Source organism: Oncorhynchus keta, chromosome 30, assembly GCF_023373465.1.
Source record: "Oncorhynchus keta strain PuntledgeMale-10-30-2019 chromosome 30, Oket_V2, whole genome shotgun sequence".
Taxonomy (NCBI): Eukaryota; Metazoa; Chordata; class Actinopteri; order Salmoniformes; family Salmonidae; genus Oncorhynchus; species Oncorhynchus keta.
Window position 1 is genome coordinate 14,457,022 of NC_068450.1, and position 26,180 is coordinate 14,483,201.

General features: G+C 46.9%; 1 protein-coding gene across 1 annotated transcript in view; it reads left to right on the forward strand.

Annotated features, from left to right (window-relative positions):
* LOC118380707 (uncharacterized) overlaps positions 1-26,180 on the forward strand; it is a 102,882-nt gene that overhangs the window by 73,623 nt on the left and 3,079 nt on the right. Inside the window, 8 exon segments of the mRNA XM_052487746.1 lie at positions 2,605-2,805; positions 3,388-3,567; positions 10,705-10,937; positions 11,438-11,462; positions 11,652-11,759; positions 11,883-12,023; positions 18,485-18,728; positions 19,989-20,057. Of these exon segments, the coding sequence (XP_052343706.1) occupies positions 2,605-2,805; positions 3,388-3,567; positions 10,705-10,937; positions 11,438-11,462; positions 11,652-11,759; positions 11,883-12,023; positions 18,485-18,728; positions 19,989-20,057 (1,201 nt within the window).

The window sequence follows — 26,180 nt, forward strand, 5'->3', positions numbered from 1 at the left end:
ACAGCTTTTCTATATCAACCCCATAGCAACTCCTCGGTTCCAAAACACTACGTCTAAGGTGCGTTTCCCACGTCATCAATCAACCATCCAGCCATACTCCACCACCCACCCAACGCCTCAGTCTGCCAACGCAATGTCTCCCTAACATTACCCAACCAATCAACCATCCAGCCATACTCCACCCACCACCCAACGCCTCAGTCTGCCAACGCAATGTCTCCCTAACATTACCCAACCAATCAACCATCCAGCCATACTCCACCCACCACCCAACGCCTCAGTCTGCCAACGCAATGTCTCCCTAACATTACCCAACCAATCAACCATCCAGCCATACTCCACCCACCACCCAACGCCTCAGTCTGCCAACGCAATGTCTCCCTAACATTACCCAACCAATCAACCATCCAGCCATACTCCACCCACCACCCAACGCCTCAGTCTGCCAACGCAATGTCTCCCTAACATTACCCAACCAATCAACCATCCAGCCATACTCCACCCACCACCCAACTCCTCAGTCTGCCAACGCAAAGTCTCCCAAACATTACCCAACCAATCAACCACCCAGCCATACTACACCCACCGCCTCAGTCTGCCAACGCAACGTCTCCCAAACATTACCCAACCAATCAACCATCCAGCCATACTCCACCCACCACCCAACGCCTCAGTCTGCCAACGCAACGTCTCCCAAACATTACCCAACCAATCAACCATCCAGCCATACTCCACCCACCACCCACCACCCACCGCCTCAGTCTGTCAACGCAACGTCTCCTAAACATTACCCAACCAATCAACCACCCAGGCATACTCCACCCACCACCCACCACCCACCGCCTCAGTCTGCCAACTCAACGTCGCCCAAACATTACCCAACCAATCAACCACCCAGCCATACTCCACCCACCGCCTCAGTCTGCCAACGCAACGTCTCCCAAACATTACCCAACCAATCAACCATCCAGCCATACTACACCCACCACCCACCGCCTCAGTCTGCCAACGCAACTTCTCCCAAACATTACCCAACCAATCAACCACCCAGCCATACTCCACCCACCGCCTCAGTCTGCCAACGCAACGTCTCCCAAACATTACCCAACCAATCAACCATCCAGCCATACTCCACCCACCACCTCAGTCTGTCAACGCAACTTCTCCCAAACATTACCCAACCAATCAACCAACGCACATCTAACGTTTCCAGAACCTGAGACACAAGATTGGGAATCATCTCAACAGGATATTTTATAGAGAAGTTACAGCCTTCTCCTTTCTGTATTACTCCTTTTTTATATATTACCATTTTTACTCTTTTTATAGTTTGTTTATAACTGAGTCTTCGTACCGTACCGTCTTCTCCTCCACGATGCGTCCCAAATGGCACCCTTTTTACCTATATAGTGGTTGAAAGTAGTGCACTATAAAGGGAATATGGTACAATTTGGGAGCACCCTCTTCCACAGTAGCACAGTAGCACATTAGCACATTAGCACAGTAGCACATTAGAACATTAGCACAGTAGCACATTAGCACAGTAGCACATTAGCACATTAGCACAGTAGCACATTAGCACATTAGCACAGTAGCACCAGTTGTCTCCACCCGTCTCTGCTTGTTGTTGTGAAGCTGCATGGCGTCGTGTGTTTGGCATTACAACCGTCGCCTCTTAGATGTTCAGTAGGCACACAGTGTTTCATCATCAGGTGTTGGCTTGGCTACTGTACCAGGCATCTGATCCTCTCTAACCTACCTCTAACCTAACTCTAACCTACCTCTAACCTCTAACCTACCTCTAACGTACCTCTAACCTAACTCTAACCTAACTCTAACCTACCTCTAACCTCTAACCTACCTCTAACGTACCTCTAACCTAACTCTAACCTAACTCTAATCTACCTCTAACCTAGCTCTAACCTAACTCTAACCTACCTCTAACCTCTAACCTACCTCTAACCTAACTCTAATCTACCTCTAACCTCTAACCTACCTCTAACCTACCTCTAACTTAACTCTAACCTAGCTCTAACCTACCTCTAACCTACCTCTAACCTACCTCTAACCTAACTCTAACTCTACCTCAAGCTGAGCGGTGTGTTTTGGATGTATGTGTGAGTGTGTCTACAGCTCAATGCTGGAACAAAGATCCCCTCTGTCTCTCTCCCTGTCCCTCTGTCTCTCTCTCTCTCTGTCCCTCTGTCTCTCTCTCTCTCTGTCCCTCTGTCTCTCTCTGTCCCTCTGCCTCTCTCTCTGTCCCTCTGTCTCTCTCTCTCTCTCTCTGTCCCTCTGTCTCTCTCTCTCTCTGTCCCTCTGTCCCTCTGTCTCTCTCTGTCCCTCTGTCTCTCTCTCTGTCCCTCTGTCTCTCTCTCTCTCTGTCCCACTGTCTCTCTCTGTCCCTCTGTCCCTCGGTCTACTCTCCTCTGAGCCCCAGAGCTGGCAACTACAACCTGAACCTGGAACAAGTGATTAAAAGATGTCTGGAAGAGAAAGAGATGAACTAAGGGATGTGATGTTTTCTGTGTTAAAGCCCTCTGATAGTAGTAGTATATAGTCATCATTTTATCTCCCATTCAGGAGTGTGTGTGTTGGTCTCCTCAGCTGTGGGTGAACCAGGAGGATGGGGGGGTGGAGCCTGTGGAGGGGACCAGTGAAATGGCTAACGGTCACCTGGATCCGACCAACGACTGCCTGTGCCTGGGCTCGCCGCTTCAGAACCGTGACCAGATGAGAGCCAACGTCATCAATGAGATCATGAGCACAGAGAGACACTACATCAAACACCTCAAGGACATCTGTGAGGTACACACACTTACAGTACATACGTGTACACGCATACATACACACACACCTACTCGCACACTTGGGAAAACGCATGCATGCACACACACACACACACACACACAATACACCACACACATACACACACACACACACACACACACACACACACACACACACACACACACACACACACACACACACACACACACACACACACACACACACACACACACACACACACACACACACACACACACACACACACACAAACCGACAAACACACACACACATGCAGGGGTACGTGAGCTCTCTTGGAACAGTAGTCTAACTGTGGTGAATTGATTATAGCAGTAGTCTAACTGTGGTGAATTGATTATAGCAGTAGTGTTTAAAACTAGACTCAATCTGCTTTCATGATTCTCTCCAGGGATATATGGGAGAGTACAGGAAAATATGTTGAAATGTGGGAACCCACACACCAGCACACACACACACACACTCAGACACACACACACAAGCATGAGCACAGACACACACGCACAGACACACAATCCTTTGCTCATCCCCATCCTACTCTATGTATAATCATCTTTCTTCCAGGGCTACCTGCGTCAGTGTAGGAAGAGGGTAGACATGTTTAACGATGACCAGCTGAGGGTGATCTTTGGGAACATCGAGGACATCTACCGTTTCCAGATGGGCTTCGTTAGAGACCTGGAGAAACAATACAACAACGAGGAACCACACCTGTCTGAGATAGGACCCTGCTTTCTAGAACATGTAAGTTACTACCTAGATAGGACCCTGCTTTCTAGAACATGTAAGTTACTACCTAGATAGGACCCTGCTTTCTAGAACATGTAAGTTACTACCTAGATAGGACCCTACTTTCTAGAACATGTAAGTTACTACCTAGATAGGACTCTGCTTTCTAGAACATGTAAGTTACTACCAAGATAGGACCCTGCTTTCTAGAACAGGTAAGTTACTACCTAGATAGGACCCTGCTTTCTAGAACAGGTAAGTTACTACCTTGATAGGACTCTGCTTTCTAGAACATGTAAGTTACTACCTAGATAGGACTCTGCTTTCTAGAACAGGTAAGTTACTACCTAGATAGGACCCTGCTTTCTAGAACATGTAAGTTACTACCTAGATAGGACTCTGCTTTCTAGAACAGGTAAGTTACTACCTAGATAGGACCCTGCTTTCTAGAACAGGTAAGTTACTACCTAGATAGGACTCTGCTTTCTAGAACATGTAAGTTACTACTTAGATAGGACTCTGCTTTCTAGAACAGGTAAGTTACTACCTAGATGGGACCCTGCTCGCTTAATCTGGAAGCCAGTCGCACCAATGTGTCGGAAGAAACACCTTTCAACTGACGACCGAAGTCAGCCTGCAGGCACCCGGTCCTCCACAAGGAGTCGCTAGAGCACGATGAGCCACGTAAAGCCCCCCCCCCGCTGTGCCACCCGGGAGGCCCCTATTTGTAACTTATTTTGTACATAATGTTGATGCTACTGTCTCTTTTGACCGAAAAGAGCTTCTGGATATCAGAACAGCGATTACTCACCTCAAACTGGATAAAGATATTTTCTTTAATGAGTCTGACGTGAAGAATATAATGTTGATCCCAGACAAGGCCGAAATCCCCATCATTCACATGAAGAAAATAAGGAAATGTAGGGGACACAGATCAGGGTGCCTGGTGAGAATTCGTCGGCGAGTGTGTAACCGCCTCTACCATCCGTCCTATTGGCCAACGTACAATCACTGGAGAATAAACTGGATGAGCTCCATTAAAGACTATCCTACCAGCGGGACATTAAAACCTGTAACATCTCATGTTTCACCGAGTCGTGGCTGAACCACAACACATAATAAACAGTTGGCTGGGTTTTCCATGAATCAGCAGGACAGAACAGCTGTGTCTGGTAAGACGAGAAGTGGGAGTGTGTGTCAATGTCTAATATTAACGTAGTCTCAAGGTATTGCTCACCTGAGGTAGAGTACCTCATTATAAGCTGCAGACCACACTATCTACCAATCTATATTTTTCATAACCATCTATTTACCACCACAAACGGACTCTGACACTAAGATCGCACTCAACCAGCTGTATAAGGCCATAAACAAACAAGAACATGCTCATCCAGAAGCGGCGCTCCTAGTGGCCGGGGACTTTAATGCAGGTAAACTTAAATATGTTATACCTAATTTCTACCAGCATGTCACATGTGCAACCAGGGGGAAAAAAACTCTAGACCACCTTTACTCCACACACAGATACGTGTACATAGCTCTCCCTCGCCCTCCATTTGGAAAATTTGACCATAATTCTATCCTCCTGATTTCTGCTTACAAGCACAAACTAAAGCAGGATATACCAGTGACTCGCTCAATACGGAAGTGGTCAGATGACGTGGATGCTACACTACAGGACTGTTTTGCTAGCACAGACTGGGACATGTTCTGGTATTCATCCAATGGCATTGAGGAGTATACCACCTCAGTCACCTGCTTCATCAATAAGTGCCTCGACGATGTCGTCCCCACAGTGGTCATACGTACATATCCCAACCAGAAGCAATGGATTACAGGCAACATCCGCTGAACACTAATTAAACACGCGTATAAGAAATCCTGCTATGCCCTCAGACGAACCATCAAACAGGAAAAGCGACAATACAGGGCAAAGATTGAATCCTACTACACCATCTCTGACGCTCGTGGGGTGTGGCAGGGCTTGAAAACTATTATGGACGACAAAGAGAAACCCAGCCGCGAGCTGCCCAGTGACACAAGCCTACCAGACAAGCTAAATGCCTTTTATGCTCGCTTCAAGGCAAGCAACACTGAAGCATGCATGAGAGGACCAGCTGTTCCAGATGACTGTGTGATCACGCTTTCCATAGCCGATGTGAGCAAGACCTTTAAACAGGTCAACATTCACCGCAGGGCCAGAAGGATAACCAGAACGTGTACTCAGAGCATGCACGGCCAACTTGCAAGTATCTTTACTGACATTTTCAACCTCTCCCTGACCGAGTCTGTAATACCTACATGTTTCAAGACCACCATAGTCCCTGTTCTCAGGAAAGTGAAGGTAACCTGCCTAAATGACTACAGCCCCGTAACGCTCACGTCGGTAGTCATGAAGTTCTTTGAAAGGCTGGTCATGTCTCACATCAACACCATTATCTCTGAAACCCTAGACCCACTCCAATTTCCATACCGCCCCAACAGATCCACAGATGATGCAAACTCAATCGCACTCCACACTGCACTTTCCCAACTGGACAAAAGTGTGAAATCTGTTCATTGACTGCAGCTCAGCGTTCAACACCATAGTGCCCACAAAACTCATCACTAAGCTACGGACCCTGGGACTAAACACCTCCCTCTGCAACTGGATCCAAGGACTTCCTGACGAGCCGCTCCCAGCTGGTAAGGGTAGGCAACAACACATCTGCCGTGTTGATCCTCAACACGGGGGCCCCTCCGGGGTTTAGTCCCCTCCTTTACTCCCTTTTCACCCCCGACTGCGTGGCCAAGCACGACTCCAACACCATCATTATGTTTGCTGGTGACACATTGGTGGTAGGCCTGATCCCCGACAACGATGAGACAGCCTATAGGGAGGAGGCAGAGACCTGGCAGTGTGGTGCCAGGACAACAGCCTCTCCCTCAACGTGAGCAAGACATAGGAGGTGATTGTGGACTACAGGAAAAGAATGGCCGAACACACCCCCATTCACATCAACGGGGCTGTAGTGGAGCAGGTTGAGAGCTTCAAGGTCCTTGGTGTCCACATCACCAACAAACTAACATGGTCCAAGCACACCAAGAAAGTAATGAAGAGGGCACAACAATGCCTTTTCCCCCTCAGGAGACTGAAAAGATGTGGCATGGGTGCCCAGATCCTCAAAATGTTCTACAGCTGCACCATCGAGACCATCCTGACCTGTTGCATCACCGCCTGGTATGGCAACTGCTCTGCATCTGACCGACCATAAGGCACTACAGAGGGTAGTGCGTATGCCCCAGTACATCACTTTGGCCAAACTTCCTGACATCCATGATTTATATACTAGGCGGTGTCAGAGGAAGGCCCTAAAAATTGTCAAAGACTCCAGTTACCCAAGCCATCGACTGTTCTCTTTGCTACCGCATGGCAAGTGGTACCGGAGCACCAAGTCTAGGTCCAAAAGGTTCCTTAACAGCTTCCTTAACAGCTTCATGACGGGCCACTCCCAGGTGGTAAGGGTAGGTAACACCACATCCGCCACACTGATCCTTAACACGGGGGCTCCTCAGGGGTGCATGCTCAGTCCCCTCCTGTACTCCCTGTTCACTCATGACTGCATGGCCAGGCACGACTCCAACACCATCATCAAGGTTGCCGATGACACAACAATGGTAGGCCTGATCACTGACAACAATGAGACAGCCTATAAGGAGGTCAGAGACCTGGCCGTGTGGTGCCAGGACAACAACATCTCCTTCAATGTGATCAAGACAAAGGAGATGATTTGGCTGGTATGGCAACTGCTCGGCCTCAGACCACAAGACACTACAGAGGGTACATCACTGGGGTCAAGCATCCTGCCATCCAGGACATCTATACCAGGCAGTGTCAGAGGAAGGCCCTAAAAATTGTCAAAGACTCCAGCCACCCTAGTCATGGACTGTCCTTTCTGCTACCACACGGCAAGCGGTACCGGAGCGCAAAGTCTAGGTCCAAGAGGCTTCTTACCATCTTCCAACCCCCAGCCATAAGACTCCTGAACAGCTAATCAAAGGGCTACCCAGACCCCTCTTTTACGCTGCTGCTACTCTCTGTTTAGTATCTATGCATAGTCACTTTAACTCTTCCTACATGTACATATTACCTCAACTAACCGGTGTCCCCGCACATTGACTCTGTACCGGAACCCCCATATAGCCTCCACATTGACTCTGTACCAGTACCTCCTGTATATAGCCTCCACATTGACTCTGTACCGGAACCCCCATATAGCCTCCACATTGACTCTGTACCGGTACCCCCATATTGCCTCCACATTGACTCTGTACCGTAACACACTGTATATAGCCTCCACATTGACTCTGTACTGGTACTCCCTGTATATAGCCTCCACACTGACTGTACCGTAACACCCTGTATATAGCCTCCACATTGACTCTGTACCGTAACACCCTGTATATAGCCTCCACATTGACTCTGTACTGGTACTCCCTGTATATAGCCTCCACACTGACTGTACCGTAACACCCTGTATATAGCCTCCACATTGACTCTGTACCGTAACACCCTGTATATAGCCTCCACATTGACTCTGTACCGTAACACACTGTATATAGCCTCCACATTGACTCTGTACTGGTACTCCCTGTATATAGCCTCCACACTGACTGTACCGTAACACCCTGTATATAGCCTCCACATTGACTCTGTACCGTAACACCCTGTATATAGCCTCCACATTGACTCTGTACTGGTACTCCCTGTATATAGCCTCCACACTGACTGTACCGTAACACCCTGTATATAGCCTCCACATTGACTCTGTACTGGTACTCCCTGTATATAGCCTCCACACTGACTGTACCGTAACACCCTGTATATAGCCTCCACATTGACTCTGTACCGTAACACCCTGTATATAGCCTCCACATTGACTCTGTACTGGTACTCCCTGTATATAGCCTCCACACTGACTGTACCGTAACACCCTGTATATAGCCTCCACATTGACTCTGTACCGGTACCCCCTGTATATAGCCTCCACATTGACTGTACCGTAACACCCTGTATATAGCCTCCACACTGACTGTACCGTAACACCCTGTATATAGCCTCCACATTGACTCTGTACCGTAACACCCTGTATATAGCCTCCACATTGACTCTGTACCGTAACACCCTGTATATAGCCTCCACATTGACTCTGTACCGTAACACCCTGTATATAGCCTCCACACTGACTCTGTACCGTAACACCCTGTATATAGCCTCCACATTGACTCTGTACCGTAACACCCTGTATATAGCCTCCACACTGACTCTGTACCGTAACACCCTGTATATAGCCTCCACATTGACTCTGTACCGGTACCCCCTGTATATAGCCTCCACACTGACTGTACCGTAACACCCTGTATATAGCCTCCACACTGACTCTGTACCGTAACACCCTGTATATAGCCTCCACATTGACTCTGTACCGTAACACCCTGTATATAGCCTCCACACTGACTGTACCGTAACACCCTGTATATAGCCTCCACATTGACTGTACCGTAACACCCTGTATATAGCCTCCACACTGACTCTGTACCGGTACCCCCTGTATATAGCCTCCACACTGACTCTGTACCGTAACACCCTGTATATAGCCTCCACATTGACTCTGTACCGTAACACCCTGTATATAGTCTCCACACTGACTCTGTACCGTAACACCCTGTATATAGCCTCACTATTGTTATTTTACTGCTGTTTAATTATTTGTTACTTTTAGTTTCTATTTTTTACACAACACTTATTTTTCTTAAAACATCTTAACTGCATTGTTGTTTCAGGGCTTGTAAGTAAGCATTTCACTGTAAGGTCTACACTTGTTGTATTTAGCATTTCACTGTAAGGTCTACACTTGTTGTATTTAGCATTTCACTGTAAGGTCTACACTTGTTGTATTTAGCATTTCACTGTAAGGTCTACTACACCTGTTGTATTCAGCATTTCACTGTAAGGTCTACTACACCTGTTGTATTCAGCATTTCACTGTAAGGTCTACTACACCTGTTGTATTCGGCGCATGTGACAAATAACATTTGATTTGATTTGATTTGAAGATAGAGGCCTGCTGAACAACCATATGATGATACCTGCAGCAGGATGTATTGTTTCAAATCACAAATTCAAATCTCCTCATCTCCTCATCTCCTCATCTCCCCATCTCCTCATCTCCCCATCTCCTCATCTCCCCATCTCCTCATCTCCCCATCTCCTCATCTCCTCATCTCCTCATCTCCCCATCTCCTCATCTCCCCATCTCCCCATCTCCTCATCTCCTCATCTCCCCATCTCCTCATCTCCCCATCTCCTCATCTCCTCATCTCCTCATCTCCTCATCTCCCCATCTCCTCATCTCCCCATCTCCTCATCTCCTCATCTCCTCATCTCCCCATCTCCTCATCTCCTCATCTCCCCATCTCCCCATCTCCTCATCTCCTCATCTCCTCATCTCCTCATCTCCCATCTCCTCATCTCCTCATCTCCCCATCTCCCCATCTCCTCATCTCCCCATCTCCCCATCTCCTCATCTCCTCATCTCCTCATCTCCCCATCTCATCTCCTCATCTCCCCATCTCCCCATCTCCTCATCTCCTCATCTCCTCATCTCCTCATCTCCCCATCTCCTCATCTCCTCATCTCCTCATCTCCTCATCTCCCCATCTCCTCATCTCCTCATCTCCCCATCTTCTCATCTCCTCATCTCCCCATCTCCCATCTCCTCATCAGGAGCTCATCTCCCCATCTCCTCATCTCCCCATCTTCAGCCTCCTCATCTCCTCATCTCCTCATCTCCCCATCTCCTCATCTCCCCATCTCCTCATCTCCCCATCTCCTCATCTCCTCATCTCCTCATCTCCCCATCTCCTCATCTCCTCATCTCCCCATCTCCTCATCTCCTCATCTCCTCATCTCCTCATCTCCTCATCTCCCCATCTCCTCATCTCCTCATCTCCTCATCTCCTCATCTCCCCATCTCCTCATCTCCTCATCTCCCCATCTCCTCATCTCCTCATCTCCTCATCTCCCCATCTCCCCATCTCCTCATCTCCTCATCTCCTCATCTCCCCATCTTCTCATCTCCTCATCTCCTCCATTGTTGTTGTGTCCCACAGCAAGACGGCTTCTGGATCTACTCTGAGTACTGTAACAACCACCTGGACGCCTGCATGGAGCTGTCCAAGCTGATGAGAGACGGGAGGTACCAGCACTTCTTCGAGGCCTGTCGTCTGCTGCAGCAGATGATCGACATCGCTATCGATGGCTTCCTCCTCACACCCGTACAGAAGATCTGCAAATACCCCCTGCAGCTGGCCGAGCTGCTCAAATACACCGCACAGGAGCACAGGTAGGATTATAGACACACACACACAAAGTCAGTCATTCAGCTGTGTTTGTCTCATCCAGCTCCAGGTCATTCACAAATCTCAATCTCACAGCCAGACAGGGGCAGGAGCCAACACTCTTAACTCTATCTGCCAGATATCTGTCTCTCTGTCTGCCTCTAAGTATGTCTCTCTCCCTGTCTGTCTGTCTGTCTGTCTGTCTGTCTGTCTGTCTGTCTGTCTGTCTGTCTGTCTGTCTGTCTGTCTGTCTGTCTGTCTCAGTCTGTGAGGAGAGTGTGAAAGTGTATGTGTGTGTGTCGTGTGTGTGCAAGATGGAGGATAGGCCTGATAGACACAAAACACACACACACACACTTACTAACACACACTGATCTGGCACACACAAACCTGTAGCAATAGCGACTGCGTTAAGGTGTGATTCATCCCCCTGAAATTACCTGTGTTCTGTCTCCATAGTGACTATTACTATGTGGTGGTTGTAATGTGTCTTCTGTCTCCATAGTGACTATCGCTACGTGGTGGTTGTAATGTGTGTTCTGTCTCCATAGTGACTATCGCTACGTGGTGGTTGTAATGTGTGTTCTGTCTCCATAGTGACTATTACTATGTGGTGGTTGTAATGTGTCTTCTGTCTCCATAGTGACTATCGCTACGTGGTGGTTGTAATGTGTGTTCTGTTTCCATAGTGACTATCGCTACGTCTCTGTCGGCGAAACCTGGCGGTGATGCGTAACCTCCCCACTCAGCAGATCAACGAGAGGAAGAGGAGGCTGGAGAACATTGACAAGATCGCCCAATGGCAGGCCTCCGTCCTGGACTGGGAGGTACATACTGTACACCACTCAGGAATTAACCGACCCTCAACCTGTGTGTGTGTGTGTTTACCCCTCTCGTCTTTAGGTCCTTGAATAGTGCTAAATAAAGACATGTATTATTATGGTCCCCAGGGTGATGACATCCTGGGCCAAACCAGTTCAGAGTTGATCTATACAGGAGAAATGTCTTGGATCTACCAGCCTTATGGACGCAGTCAGCAAGAAGGTCTTCTTCCTCTTTGCTCCAATCACCAGCTGGTCCTCTGTAAGAAGGTATGAAACCTCCCCCTCTGTCCTGAAACCTGAAACCTCCCTCTCTGTCCTGAAACCTCCCCTCTCTGTCCTGAAACCTCCCCTCTCTGTCCTGAAACCTCCCCTCTCTGTCCTGAAACCTCCCCTCTCTGTCCTGAAACCTCCCCTCTCTGTCCTGAAACCTCCCCTCTCTGTCCTGAAACCTCCCCTCTCTGTCCTGAAACCTCCCCTCTCTGTCCTGAAACCTCCCCTCTCTGTCCTGAAACCTCCCCTCTCTGTCCTGCTCCAAACCAGTTCAGGTATATATAGAAGGTATGAAACCTCCCCTCTCTGTCCTGAAACCTCCCCTCTCTGTCCTGAAACCTCCCCTCTCTGTCCTGCTCCAAACCAGTTCAGGTATATATAGAAGGTATGAAACCTCCCCTCTCTGTCCTGAAACCTCCCCTCTCTGTCCTGAAACCTCCCCTCTCTGTCCTGCTCCAAACCAATTCAGGTATATATAGAAGGTATGAAACCTCCCCTCTCTGTCCTGCTCCAAACCAGTTCAGGTATATATAGAAGGTATGAAACCTCCCCTCTCTGTCCTGAAACCTCCCCTCTCTGTCCTGAAACCTCCCCTCTCTGTCCTGAAACCTCCCCTCTCTGTCCTGCTCCAAACCAGTTCAGGTATATATAGAAGATATGAAACCTCCCCTCTCTGTCCTGCTCCAAACCAGTTCAGGTATATATAGAAGGTATGAAACCTCCCCTCTCTGTCCTGTTCCAAACCAGTTCAGGTATATATAGAAGGTATGAAACCTCCCCTCTCTGTCCTGCTCCAAACCAGTTCAGGTATATATAGAAGGTATGAAACCTCCCCTCTCTGTCCTGAAACCTCCCCTCTCTGTCCTGAAACCTCCCCTCTCTGTCCTGAAACCTCCCCTCCTGTCCTCCAAACCAGTTCAGGTATATATAGAAGGTATGAAACCTCCCTGAAACCTCCCCTCTCTGTCCTGCTCCAAACCAGTTCAGGTATATATAGAAGGTATGAAACCTCCCCTCTCTGTCCTGCTCCAAACCAGTTCAGGTATATATAGAAGGTATGAAACCTCCCCTCTCTGTCCTGAAACCTCCCCTCTCTGTCCTGCTCCAAACCAGTTCAGGTATATATAGAGGGTATGAAACCTCTCCTCTCTGTCCTGCTCCAAACCAGTTCAGGTATATATAGAAGGTATGAAACCTCCCCTCTCTGTCCTGTTCCAAACCAGTTCAGGTATATATAGAGGGTATGAAACCTCCCCTCTCTGTCCTGAAACCTCCCCTCTCTGGCCACACACACACACACACACACACACACACACACACACACACACACACACACACACACACACACTGCTCGGGGATGTCTGCGGGACATGCTTAATTATGAATCCCTCATCTCTGTTCTTGAGTTTCTTACTACTCACAATGTGCAACACAACATGTGTAATGGCTGCCCTCAGGGCGTGTTGGTGGCCTGTTGCATGCTCCTCTCTCTCTCTTCCATTATTCCTTCCTCCTCTCATCCTCTCCTCTTCTCCTTCTCTCATCCTCCCCTCATTCTCTCCTCCTTTCCTCCTCTCCTCTCATCCTCTCATCCTCCCCTCATCTTCTCATCCTCTCCTCCCCTCCTCCTCTCCTTCTCTCCTCCTCTCCTCCCCTCCTCTCCTCCCATCCAATCTCCTCCTCTCATCCTCTCCTCCTCTCCTCTTCTCATCCTCTCCTCCCCTCCTCTCATCTTCTCTTTCTCTCCTCCTCTCCTCCCCTCATCCTCTCATCCTATCCTCTCATCCTCTCCTTCTCTCCTCCTCTTTTCCCCTCCTCCTCTCATTCTCTCCTTCACTCCTCTTTTCCCCCCCTCCTCTCTTCCTCTCCTTCTCTCCTCCTCTTCTCCCCTCCTCCTCTCACCCTCTCCTTCTCCCCTCCTCCTCTCATCCTCTCCTCCCCTCCTCTCATCCTCTCCTTCTCTCCTTCTCTCCTCCTCTCCTCCTCTCCTCCCCCTCCTCCTCAAATCTCCTCCTCTCCTCTCATCCTCTCATCCTTAACAGTACGTGGAGACCAGACATATCTGATCTCAACAGGCTAATTTACTGAATCATGCTGGGACATGTATTTTCTCTATTTTAAATACACTATATACACATGTAAACTCAGCAAAAAAAATAATGTTCTCTCACTGTCAACTGCATTTATTTTCAGCAAACTTCACGTGTAAATATTTGTATGAACATAAGGAGATTCACCTACTGAGACATAAACTGAACAAGTTCCACAGACATGTGACTAACAGAAATGGAATAATGTGTTCCTGAACAAAGGGGGGGTCAAAATCAAAAGTAACAGTCAGTATCTGGTGTGGCCACCAGCTGCATTAAGTGCTGCAGTGCATCTCCTCCTCATGGACTGCACCAGATTTGCCAGTTCTTGCTGTGAGATGTTACCCCACTCTTCCACCAAGGCACTTGCAAGTTCCCAGACATTTCTGGGGGGAATGGCCCTAGCCCTCACCCTCCAATCCAACAGGTCCCAGACGTGCTCAATGGGATTGAGATCCGGGCTCTTCGCTGGCCATGGCAGAACACTTACATTCCTGTCTTGCAGGAAATCACACACAGAATGAGCAGTGGTGGCATTATCATGCTGGAGGGTCATGTCAGGATGAGCCTGCAGGAAGGGTACCACATGAGAGAGGAGGGTGTCTTCCCTGTAATGCACAGAGTTGAGATTGCCTGCAATGACAACAAGCTCAGTGATGTTGTGACACACCGCCCCAGACCAGAGAACAGGCCTCAGTGTAACGCTCATTCCTTCAACGATAAACGTGAATCCAACCATCACACCCGGTGAGACAAAACCGCGACTCATCAGGAAAGAAAACTTTTTGCCTGTCCTGTCTGGTCCAGCGACGGTGGGTTTGTGGCCATAGGCGACGTTGTTGCCGGTGATGTCTGGTGAGGACCTGCCTTACAACAGGCCTATAAGCCCTCAGTCTAGCCTCTCTCAGCCTATTGCGGACAGTCTGAGCACTGATGGAGGGATTGTGTGTTCCTGGTGTAACTCGGGCAGTTGTTGTTGCCATCCTGTGCCTGTCCCGCAGGTGTGATGTTCGGATGTACCGATCCTGTGCAGGTGTTGTTACACGTGGTCTGCCACTGCGAGGACGATCAGCTGTCCATCCTGTCTCCCTGTAGCGCTGTCTAAGGCGTCTCACAGTACGGACATTGCAATTTATTGCCCTGGCCACATCTGCAGTCCTCATGCCTCCTTGCAGCATGCCTAAGGCACATTCATGCAGATGAGCAGGGACCCTGGGCATCTTTATTTTTTGTGTTTTTCAGAGTCAGTAGAAAGGCCTCTTTAGTGTACTAAGTTTTCATAACTGTGACCTTAACTCTCTGTCTTAACGACCATTCCACAGGTGCATGTTCATTAATTGTTTATGGTTAGTTGAACAAGCATGGGAAACAGTGTTAAAACACTTGACAATGAAGATCTGTGAAATTATTTGGATTTTTATTAATTATCTTTGAAAGACAGGGTCCTGAAAAGGGGACGTTTCTTTTTTTGTTGAGTTTATGTAGACACCCCTTCAAAATAGTAGATTTGTCTATTTCAGCCACACCCATTGCTGACAGGTGTATAAAACCGAGCACACAGCCATGTAATCTCCATAGACAAACATTGGTTGTAGAACGACCGAAGAGCTCAGTGACTTTCAACGTGGCACCGTCAGAGGATGCACCTTTCCAACAAGTCAGTTTGTCAAATTTCTGCCCTACTAGAGCTGCCCTGGTCAACTGTAAGTGCTGTTATTGTGAAGTGAAAACTTCTAGGAGCTGTTTTTCATGGTTCGGACTAGGCCCATTAGTTCCAGTGAAGTGAAATCTTAATGCTACAGAACATTCTAGAAGATTCTGTGCTTCCAGCTGTGGCAACAGCCCTGTCCATACAGAAATAGTTTGTCGAGATCGGTGTGGAAGAACTTGACTGGCCTGCACAGAGCCCTGACCTCAAACCCATCAAACACCCTGTAGCCAGTGCCCAACTGTACCCAACCTTATGCTCTTGTGGCTGAGTGGCAGCAAGTGCAATGTTCCAAACTTGGAAAGCCTTCCCAGAAGAGCTGTTTTTCATGGAAAGTTAACAGAAGAGTGGAGGCTAGGGGCCCTCCATATTAATGAGAGTTCCAGTCCACATACTTTTGAATGTGGTGTGTCTTTCCTCTCTTATCCATATCATCATTAATGCTACAGAACATTCTAGAAGATTCACAGCCCAGTACAGAGCCCAGTACACAGCCCAGTACAGAGCCCAGTACACAGCCCAGACAGAGCCCAGTACACAGCCCAGTACAGAGCCCAGTACACAGCCCAGACAGAGCCCAGTACACAGCCCAGACAGAGCCCAGTACACAGCCCAGACAGAGCCCAGTACAGAGCCCAGTACACAGCCCAGACAGAGCCCAGTACACAGCCCAGTACAGAGCCCAGTACACAGCCCAGACAGAGCCCAGTACACAGCCCAGTACAGAGCCCAGTACACAGCCCAGACAGAGCCCTAAACAGGATTGACTACCAGACTACCTCTCTGTCTGTCCTAAACAGGCTGGGCTACCAGACTAACTCTCTGTCTGTCCTAAACAGGCTGGACTACCAGACTAACTCTCTGTCTGTCCTAAACAGGCTGGACTACCAGACTAACTCTCTGTCTGTCCTAAACAGGCTGGGCTACCAGACTACCTCTCTGTCTGTCCTAAACAGGCTGGGCTACCAGACTAACTCTCTGTCTGTCCTAAACAGGCTGGGCTACCAGACTAACTCTCTGTCTGTCCTAAACAGGCTGGGCTACCAGACTAACTCTCTGTCTGTCCTAAACAGGCTGGACTACCAGACATGATCTTTATATAATGTTGAAGATATTTTAGGATGATACCTGAAGTCTTAATGCTTTAATAAGTGCAGTATTGTTCCCATCTCTGTGTCATTGTGTTGAATGCCCACTGGTATAAGAAGTCTGTAGTTCACAGCTGTACATATCTCTGTTGCTTAATGATTTATGGAGCTTGAGGTTTGTGAGCTAGCTTTAAACCAGGGCTTTAGTTTTGAGAGGAGACAGGTTTGCTGTTGAGGACAGAAAAAAAGAGAGAGAGAGAGAGGGAGGGAGGGGAGGAAGGGAGGGTGTTGAGGACAGAGAAAAAGAGAGAGAGAGAGAGAGGAGGGAGGGAGGGATGGAGGGAGGGAGGGAGGGAGGGAGAGAGAGAGAGAAGAGAGAGAGAGAGAGAGAGAGAGAGAGAGAGAGAGAGAGAGAGGAGAGGAGGGAGGGAGGGAGGGAGGGAGGGAGGGAGGGAGGGAAGGAAGGAAGAAGGAGAGAAGAGAGAGGAGAGAGAGGGAGGGAGGGAGGGAGAGGAGAGGAGGGAGGAGAGAGAGGGAGGGAGAGAGAGGGAGGAGAGGGAGGAGAGAGAGGAGGGAGAGAGAGAGAGAGAGGAGAGAGAGAGGGAGAGAGAGAGAGAGAGAGAGAGAGAGAGAGAGAGAGAGAGAGAGAGAGAGAGAGAGAGAGAGAGGAGAGGAGAGGAGAGAGAGAGAGGGAGGGAGGGAGGGAGGGAAGGGAATTGTTGTTGTGTGTTTGTGTGACAGATGGAGAGTGTTGCATAAGATAATAAGGGAGGGAGGGAAGATAATAAAGGGGGAAACGCCTGCAGGCTACAACCTCTCAAAGACCCAACACACACGGGAGGGACACACGGTGTGACACCACTCTCTCTCTAGGACCTGATTCATAGGGACATCCTGTACTATAAGGGTGTGACAGATGGAGAGTCTCTCTAAGGATCTGATTCGTAGGGACATCCTGCAGGCTACTATAAGGACCTAACAACACCTCTCTCTAGGACCTGATTCATTGGGACATCCTGTACTATAAGGGCCTAACAACACCTCTCTCTCTAGGACCTGATTCATTGGGACATCCTATACTATAAGGGCCTAACAACACCTCTCTCTCTAGGACCTGATTCATTGGGACATCCTGTACTATAAGGGCCTAACAACACCTCTCTCTCTAGGACCTGATTCATTGGGACATCCTATACTATAAGGGCCTAACAACACCTCTCTCTCTAGGACCTGATTCATTGGGACATCCTATACTATAAGGGCCTAACAACACCTCTCTCTCTAGGACCTGATTCATTGGGACATCCTGTACTATAAGGGCCTAACAACACCTCTCTCTCTAGGATCTGATTCGTAGGGACATCCTATACTATAAGGGCCTAACAACACCTCTCTCTCGGACCTGATTCATAGGGACATCCTGTACTATAAGGGCCTAACAACACCTCTCTCTCTAGGATCTGATTCGTAGGGACATCCTGTACTATAAGGGCCTAACAACACCTCTCTCTCGGACCTGATTCATAGGGACATCCTGTACTATAAGGGCCTAACAACCTCTCTCTCCTCTAGGATCTGATTCGTAGGGACATCCTGTACTATAAGGGCCGTATCGACATGGACCGCTATGACGTGCGGGACGCCATCGACGGACGCGATGACGACTTCAACGTGAGCGTGAAGAACGCGTTCAAATTGCACAACAAAGACAGCGAGGAGCTCCACATCTTCCTGTCCAAGAAACAGGAGGAGAAGATGCGATGGCTCCGGGCTTTCCACGAGGAGAGAAAGATGGTGCAGGAGGATGAGAAAATCGGTTAGACACACACACATTCTTACACATTCTTACACACTTACAGACACACACACACACACACACACACACACACACACACACACACACACACACACACACACACACACACACACACACACATTCTTACACACTTACAGACACACACACACATTCTTACACATTCTTACACACTTACAGACACACACACTCACACACAAACATTCTTACGCACTTACAGACACACAAACACATTCTTACACATTCTTACACACTTACAGACACACACACACTCACACACACACATTCTTACACATTCTTACACACTTACAGACACACACACACTCACACACACATTCTTACACATTCTTACACACTTACAGACACACACACACACACACACACACACACACACACACACACACACACACACACACACACACACACACACACACACACACACACACACATTCTTACACATTCTTACACACTTACAGACACACACACACTCACACACACACATTCTTACACACTTACAGACACTCACTCACTCACACACACACATTCTTACACACTTACAGACACTCACTCACTCACACACACACATTCTTACACACTTACAGACACACACACACACATTCTTACACACTTACAGACACACACTCACTCACACACACACATTCTTACACACTTAAAGACACACACACACATTCTTACACACTTACAGACACACACACACACACACACACACACACACACACACACACACACACACACACATTCTTACACATTCTTACACATTCTTACACACTTACAGACACACACACACACACACACACACACATTCTTACACATTCTTACACACTTACAGACACACACACACTCACACACACATTCTTAAACACTTACAGACACACACACACACACACACACACACACACACACACACACACACAAACACAACACACAACACACAACACACACATACACACACACACACACAAACACATTCACACACTTACACACTTACACACACACACACATTCTTAAACACTTACAGACACACACACACACACACACACACACACACACACACACACACACACACACACACCGTTTGATGGTTATCAGTCACACATTTTTTACCTACTTGTGGTGATGTTAAATGTTCATTTTATAATGAACAATTATGTTCTATTCTATTTCTGTGCTGCCCGATACGCTTGTTGTCATGGTGTACTCTCTGCATTATTTCAAGGTTACCATAGAGCTTGTGTGTTTCAGGGTTTGAGATCTCAGAGTACCAGAAGCGTCAGGCAGCTCTGACTGTGAGGAAGGTATCTAAGCAGAAAGGTGAGACAACACGAAGACACCAGGTGATTTACCTTTCTTTCTCTCTCTTCTCTCTGACAGTCTGTCTTCTCATCGCTGTTTACTTACCAAGCCTTACACATACACGTTTACCTTGGTCTGTCACACACCCACACGCACACACACTCCGTACGCACACACACTCCATACATACACACACTCCGTACATACACACACCCACACGCACACACACTCCATACGCACACACACTCCGTACGCACACACACTCCGTACGCACACACACTCCATACATACACACACTCCGTACATACACACACCCACACGCACACACACTCCATACGCACACACACTCCGTACGCACACACACTCCGTACATACACACACCCACACGCACACACACTCCGTACGCACAAACACTCCGTACATACACACACTCCGTACATACACACACTCCGTACGCACACACACTCCGTACATACACACACACTCCGTACGCACACACACTCCGTACATACACACACCCACACGCACACACACTCCGTACGCACACACACTCCGTACGCACACACACTCCATACATACACCCACTCCGTACATACACACACCCACACGCACACACACTCCATACGCACACACACTCCGTACGCACACACACTCCGTACATACACACACCCACACGCACACACACTCCGTACGCACAAACACTCCGTACATACACACACTCCGTACATACACACACACTCCGTACGCACACACACTCCGTACGCACACACACTCCGTACATACACACACACTCCATACGCACACACACTCCGTACGCACAAACACTCCGTACATACACGCACCCACACGCACACACACTCCGTACGCACAAACACTCCGTACATACACACACTCCGTACATACACACACTCCGTACGCACACACACTCCGTACATACACACACTCCGTACGCACACACACTCCGTACGCACACACACTCCGTACGCACACACACTCGGTACATACACACACCCACACACACACACACTCCGTACGCACACACACTCCGTACGCACACACACTCCGTACATCCACACGCACAAACACTCCGTACATACACACACCCACACGCACACACTCCGTACATACACACACTCCGTACATACACACAGTCCGTACATACACACACTCCGTACATACACACACTCCGTACATACACACACTCCGTACATACACACACTCCGTACATACACACACTCCGTACGCACACACACTCCGTACATACACACACTCCGTACGCACACACAGTCCGTACGCACACACACTCCGTACATACACACACTCCGTACATACACACACTCCGTACATACACACACTCCGTACGCACACACACTCCGTACATACACACAGTCCGTACGCACACACTCCGTACGCACACACACTCCGTACATACACACACTCCGTACGCACACACACTCCGTACATACACACAGTCCGTACGCACACACAGTCCGTACATACACACACTCCGTACATACACACACTCCGTACATACACACACTCCGTACATACACACACTCCGTACGCACACACACTCCGTACATACACACAGTCCGTACGCACACACAGTCCGTACGCACACACACTCCGTACGCACACACACTCCGTACATCCACACGCACAAACACTCCGTACATACACACACCCACACGCACACACTCCGTACATACACACACTCCGTACGCACACACACTCCGTACATACACACACTCCGTACATACACACACTCCGTACATACACACAGTCCGTACATACACACACTCCGTACATACACACACTCCGTACATACACACACTCCGTACATACACACACTCCGTACGCACACACACTCCGTACATACACACAGTCCGTACGCACACACACTCCGTACGCACACACACTCCGTACATACACACACTCCGTACATACACACACTCCGTACATACACACACTCCGTACATACACACCACACATCCCTCTTTCACCTACGCCTCTCACCATGTCTGACCTGATCTTCTCTTTCTGTTTACAAAAATCGATATACAACCATTCCAAGAGCGTCAAATCTAGTCACACATTATCTCCCAGAAGAGCCTTGTCAATCAAACGACTGCTAAACACCTATGAAAAGACAGATGTTATGCTTCATGGTGAATATAATCTTATCTTGAAGTGAAAATGAGAACAGAACGCCAGTTGGATGTGTGTTGTTTGCCATTGTTGATGTGATGTGTGTTTTGTACCGTTAGACCCATCATAACAGATGTGTGTAGTCTCTCTGTGAATGTTGACTATATACTGAGGGTACAGGTTAGTAATGAGACTATATACTGAGGGTACAGGTTAGTAATGAGACTATATACTGAGGGTACAGGTTAGTAATGAGACTATATACTGGGGGTACAGGTTAGTAATGAGACTATATACTGTGGGTACAGGTTAGTAATGAGACTATATACTGAGGGTACAGGTTAGTAATGAGACTATATACTGAGGGTACAGGTTAGTAATGAGACTATATACTGAGGGTACAAGTTAGTAATGAGACTATATACTGAGGGTACAGGTTAGTAATGAGACTATATACCAGGGTACAAGTTAGTAATGAGACTATCTTACTGAGGGTACAAAAATGAGACGATATACTGAGGGTACAGGTTAGTAATGAGACTATATACTGAGGGTACAGGTTAGTAATGAGACTATATAGGGGGCAGGTTAGTCAATGAGACTATATACTGAGGGTACAGGTTAGTAATGAGAATATACTGTGGGTACAGGTTAGTAATGAGTGAGGGTACAGGTTAGTAATGAGACTATATACTGAGGGTACAGGTTAGTAATGAGACTATATACTGAGGGTACAGGTTAGTAATGAGACTATATACTGAGGGTACATATAATGAGACTATATACTGAGGGTACAGGTTAAAATGAGACTATATACTGAGGGTACAGGTTAGTAATGAGACTATATACTGAGGGTACAGGTTAGTAATGAGACTATATACTGAGGGTACAGGTTAGTAATGAGTGTTTGAGGGTACAGGTTAGTAATGATCATAACAGATGTGGGTACAGGTTAGTAATGAGACTATATACTATACTGAGGGTACAGGTTAGTAATGAGACTATATACTGAGGGTACAGGTTAGTAATGAGACTATATACTGAGGGTACAGGTTAGTAATGAGACTATATACTGAGGGTACAGGTTAGTAATGAGACTATATACTGAGGGTACAGGTTAGTAATGAGACTATATACTGAGGGTACAGGTTAGTAATGAGACTATATACTGAGGGTACAGGTTAGTAATGAGACTATATACTGAGGGTACAGGTTAGTAATGAGACTATATACTGAGGGTACAGGTTAGTAATGAGACTATATACTGAGGGTACAGGTTAGTAATGAGACTATATACTGAGGGTACAGGTTAGTAATGAGACTATATACTGAGGGTACAGGTTAGTAATGAGACTATATACTGAGGGTACAGGTTAGTAATGAGACTATATACTGAGGGTACAGGTTAGTAATGAGACTATATACTGAGGGTACAGGTTAGTAATGAGACTATATACTGAGGGTACAGGTTAGTAATGAGACTATATACTGAGGGTACAGGTTAGTAATGAGACTATATACTGAGGGTACAGGTTAGTAATGAGACTATATACTGAGGGTACAGGTTAGTAATGAGACTATATACTGAGGGTACAGGTTAGTAATGAGACTATATACTGAGGGTACAGGTTAGTAATGAGACTATATACTGAGGGTACAGGTTAGTAATGAGACTATATACTGAGGGTACAGGTTAGTAATGAGACTATATACTGAGGGTACAGGTTAGTAATGAGACTATATACTAGGGTACAGGTTAGTAATGAGACTATATACTGAGGGTACAGGTTAGTAATGAGACTATATACTGAGGGTACAGGTTAGTAATGAGACTATATACTGAGGGTACAGGTTAGTAATGAGACTATATACTGAGGGTACAGGTTAGTAATGAGACTATATACTGAGGGTACAGGTTAGTAATGAGACTATATACTGAGTAATGAGACTATATACTGAGGGTACAGGTTAGTAATGAGACTATATACTGAGGGTACAGGTTAGTAATGAGACTATATACTGAGGGTACAGGTTAGTAATGAGACTATATACTGAGGGTACAGGTTAGTAATGAGACTATATACTGAGGGTACAGGTTAGTAATGAGACTATATACTGAGGGTACAGGTTAGTAATGAGACTATATACTGAGGGTACAGGTTAGTAATGAGACTATATACTGAGGGTACAGGTTAGTAATGAGACTATATACTGAGGGTACAGGTTAGTAATGAGACTATATACTGAGGGTACAGGTTAGTAATGAGACTATATACTGAGGGTACAGGTTAGTAATGAGACTATATACTGAGGGTACAGGTTAGTAATGAGACTATATACTGAGGGTACAGGTTAGTAATGAGACTATATACTGAGGGTACAGGTTAGTAGGTTAGTAATGTAATGAGACTATATACTGAGGGTACAGGTTAGTAATGAGACTATATACTGAGGGTACAGGTTAGTAATGAGACTATATACTGAGGGTACAGGTTAGTAATGAGACTATATACTGAGGGTACAGGTGCTGAGGGTAATGAGACTATATACTGAGGGTACAGGTTAGTAATGAGACTATATACTGAGGGTACAGGTTAGTAATGAGACTATATACTGAGGGTACAGGTTAGTAATGAGACTATATACTATACTGTCAAGGGTACAGGTTAGTAATGAGACTATATACTGAGGGTACAGGTTAGTAATGAGACTATATACTGAGGGTACAGGTTAGTAATGAGACTATATACTGAGGGTACAGGTTAGTAATGAGACTATATACTGAGGGTACAGGTTAGTAATGAGACTATATACTGAGGGTACAGGTTAGTAATGAGACTATATACTGAGGGTACAGGTTAGTAATGAGACTATATACTGAGGGTACAGGTTAGTAATGAGACTATATACTGAGGGTACAGGTTAGTAATGAGACTATATACTGAGGGTACAGGTTAGTAATGAGACTATATACTGAGGGTACAGGTTAGTAATGAGACTATATACTGAGGGTACAGGTTAGTAATGAGACTATATACTGAGGGTACAGGTTAGTAATGAGACTATATACTGAGGGTACAGGTTAGTAATGAGACTATATACTGAGGGTACAGGTTAGTAATGAGACTATATACTGAGGGTACAGGTTAGTAATGAGACTATATACTGAGGGTACAGGTTACTGAGGGTAATGTAAGACTATATACTGAGGGTACAGGTTAGTAATGAGACTATATACTGAGGGTACAGGTTAGTAATGAGACTATATACTGAGGGTACAGGTTAGTAATGAGACTATATACTGAGGGTACAGGTTAGTAATGAGACTATATACTGAGGGTACAGGTTAGTAATGAGACTATATACTGAGGGTACAGGTTAGTAATGAGACTATATACTGAGGGTACAGGTTAGTAATGAGACTATATACTGGGGGTACAGGTTAGTAATGAGACTATATACTGAGGGTACAGGTTAGTAATGAGACTATATACTGAGGGTACAGGTTAGTAATGAGACTATATACTGAGGGTACAGGTTAGTAATGAGACTATATACTGAGGGTACAGGTTAGTAATGAGACTATATACTGAGGGTACCAGTACCGAGTCAATGTGCGGTGGTACAGGTTAGTAATGAGACTATATACTGAGGGTACAGGTTAGTAATGAGACTATATACTGAGGGTACAGGTTAGTAATGAGACTATATAATGAGGGTACAGGTTAGTAATGAGGGTACAGGTTAGTAATGAGACTATATACTGAGGGTACAGGTTAGTAATGAGACTATATACTGAGGGTACAGGTTAGTAATGAGACTATATACTGAGGGTACAGGTTAGTAATGAGACTATATACTGAGGGTACAGGTTAGTAATGAGACTATATACTGAGGGTACCAGTACCGAGTCAATGTGCGGTGGTACAGGTTAGTCGAGGTAAATAAGTCGAGGTTAGACACACCTGCAACGTGTTTATTCGTCAACAGCCC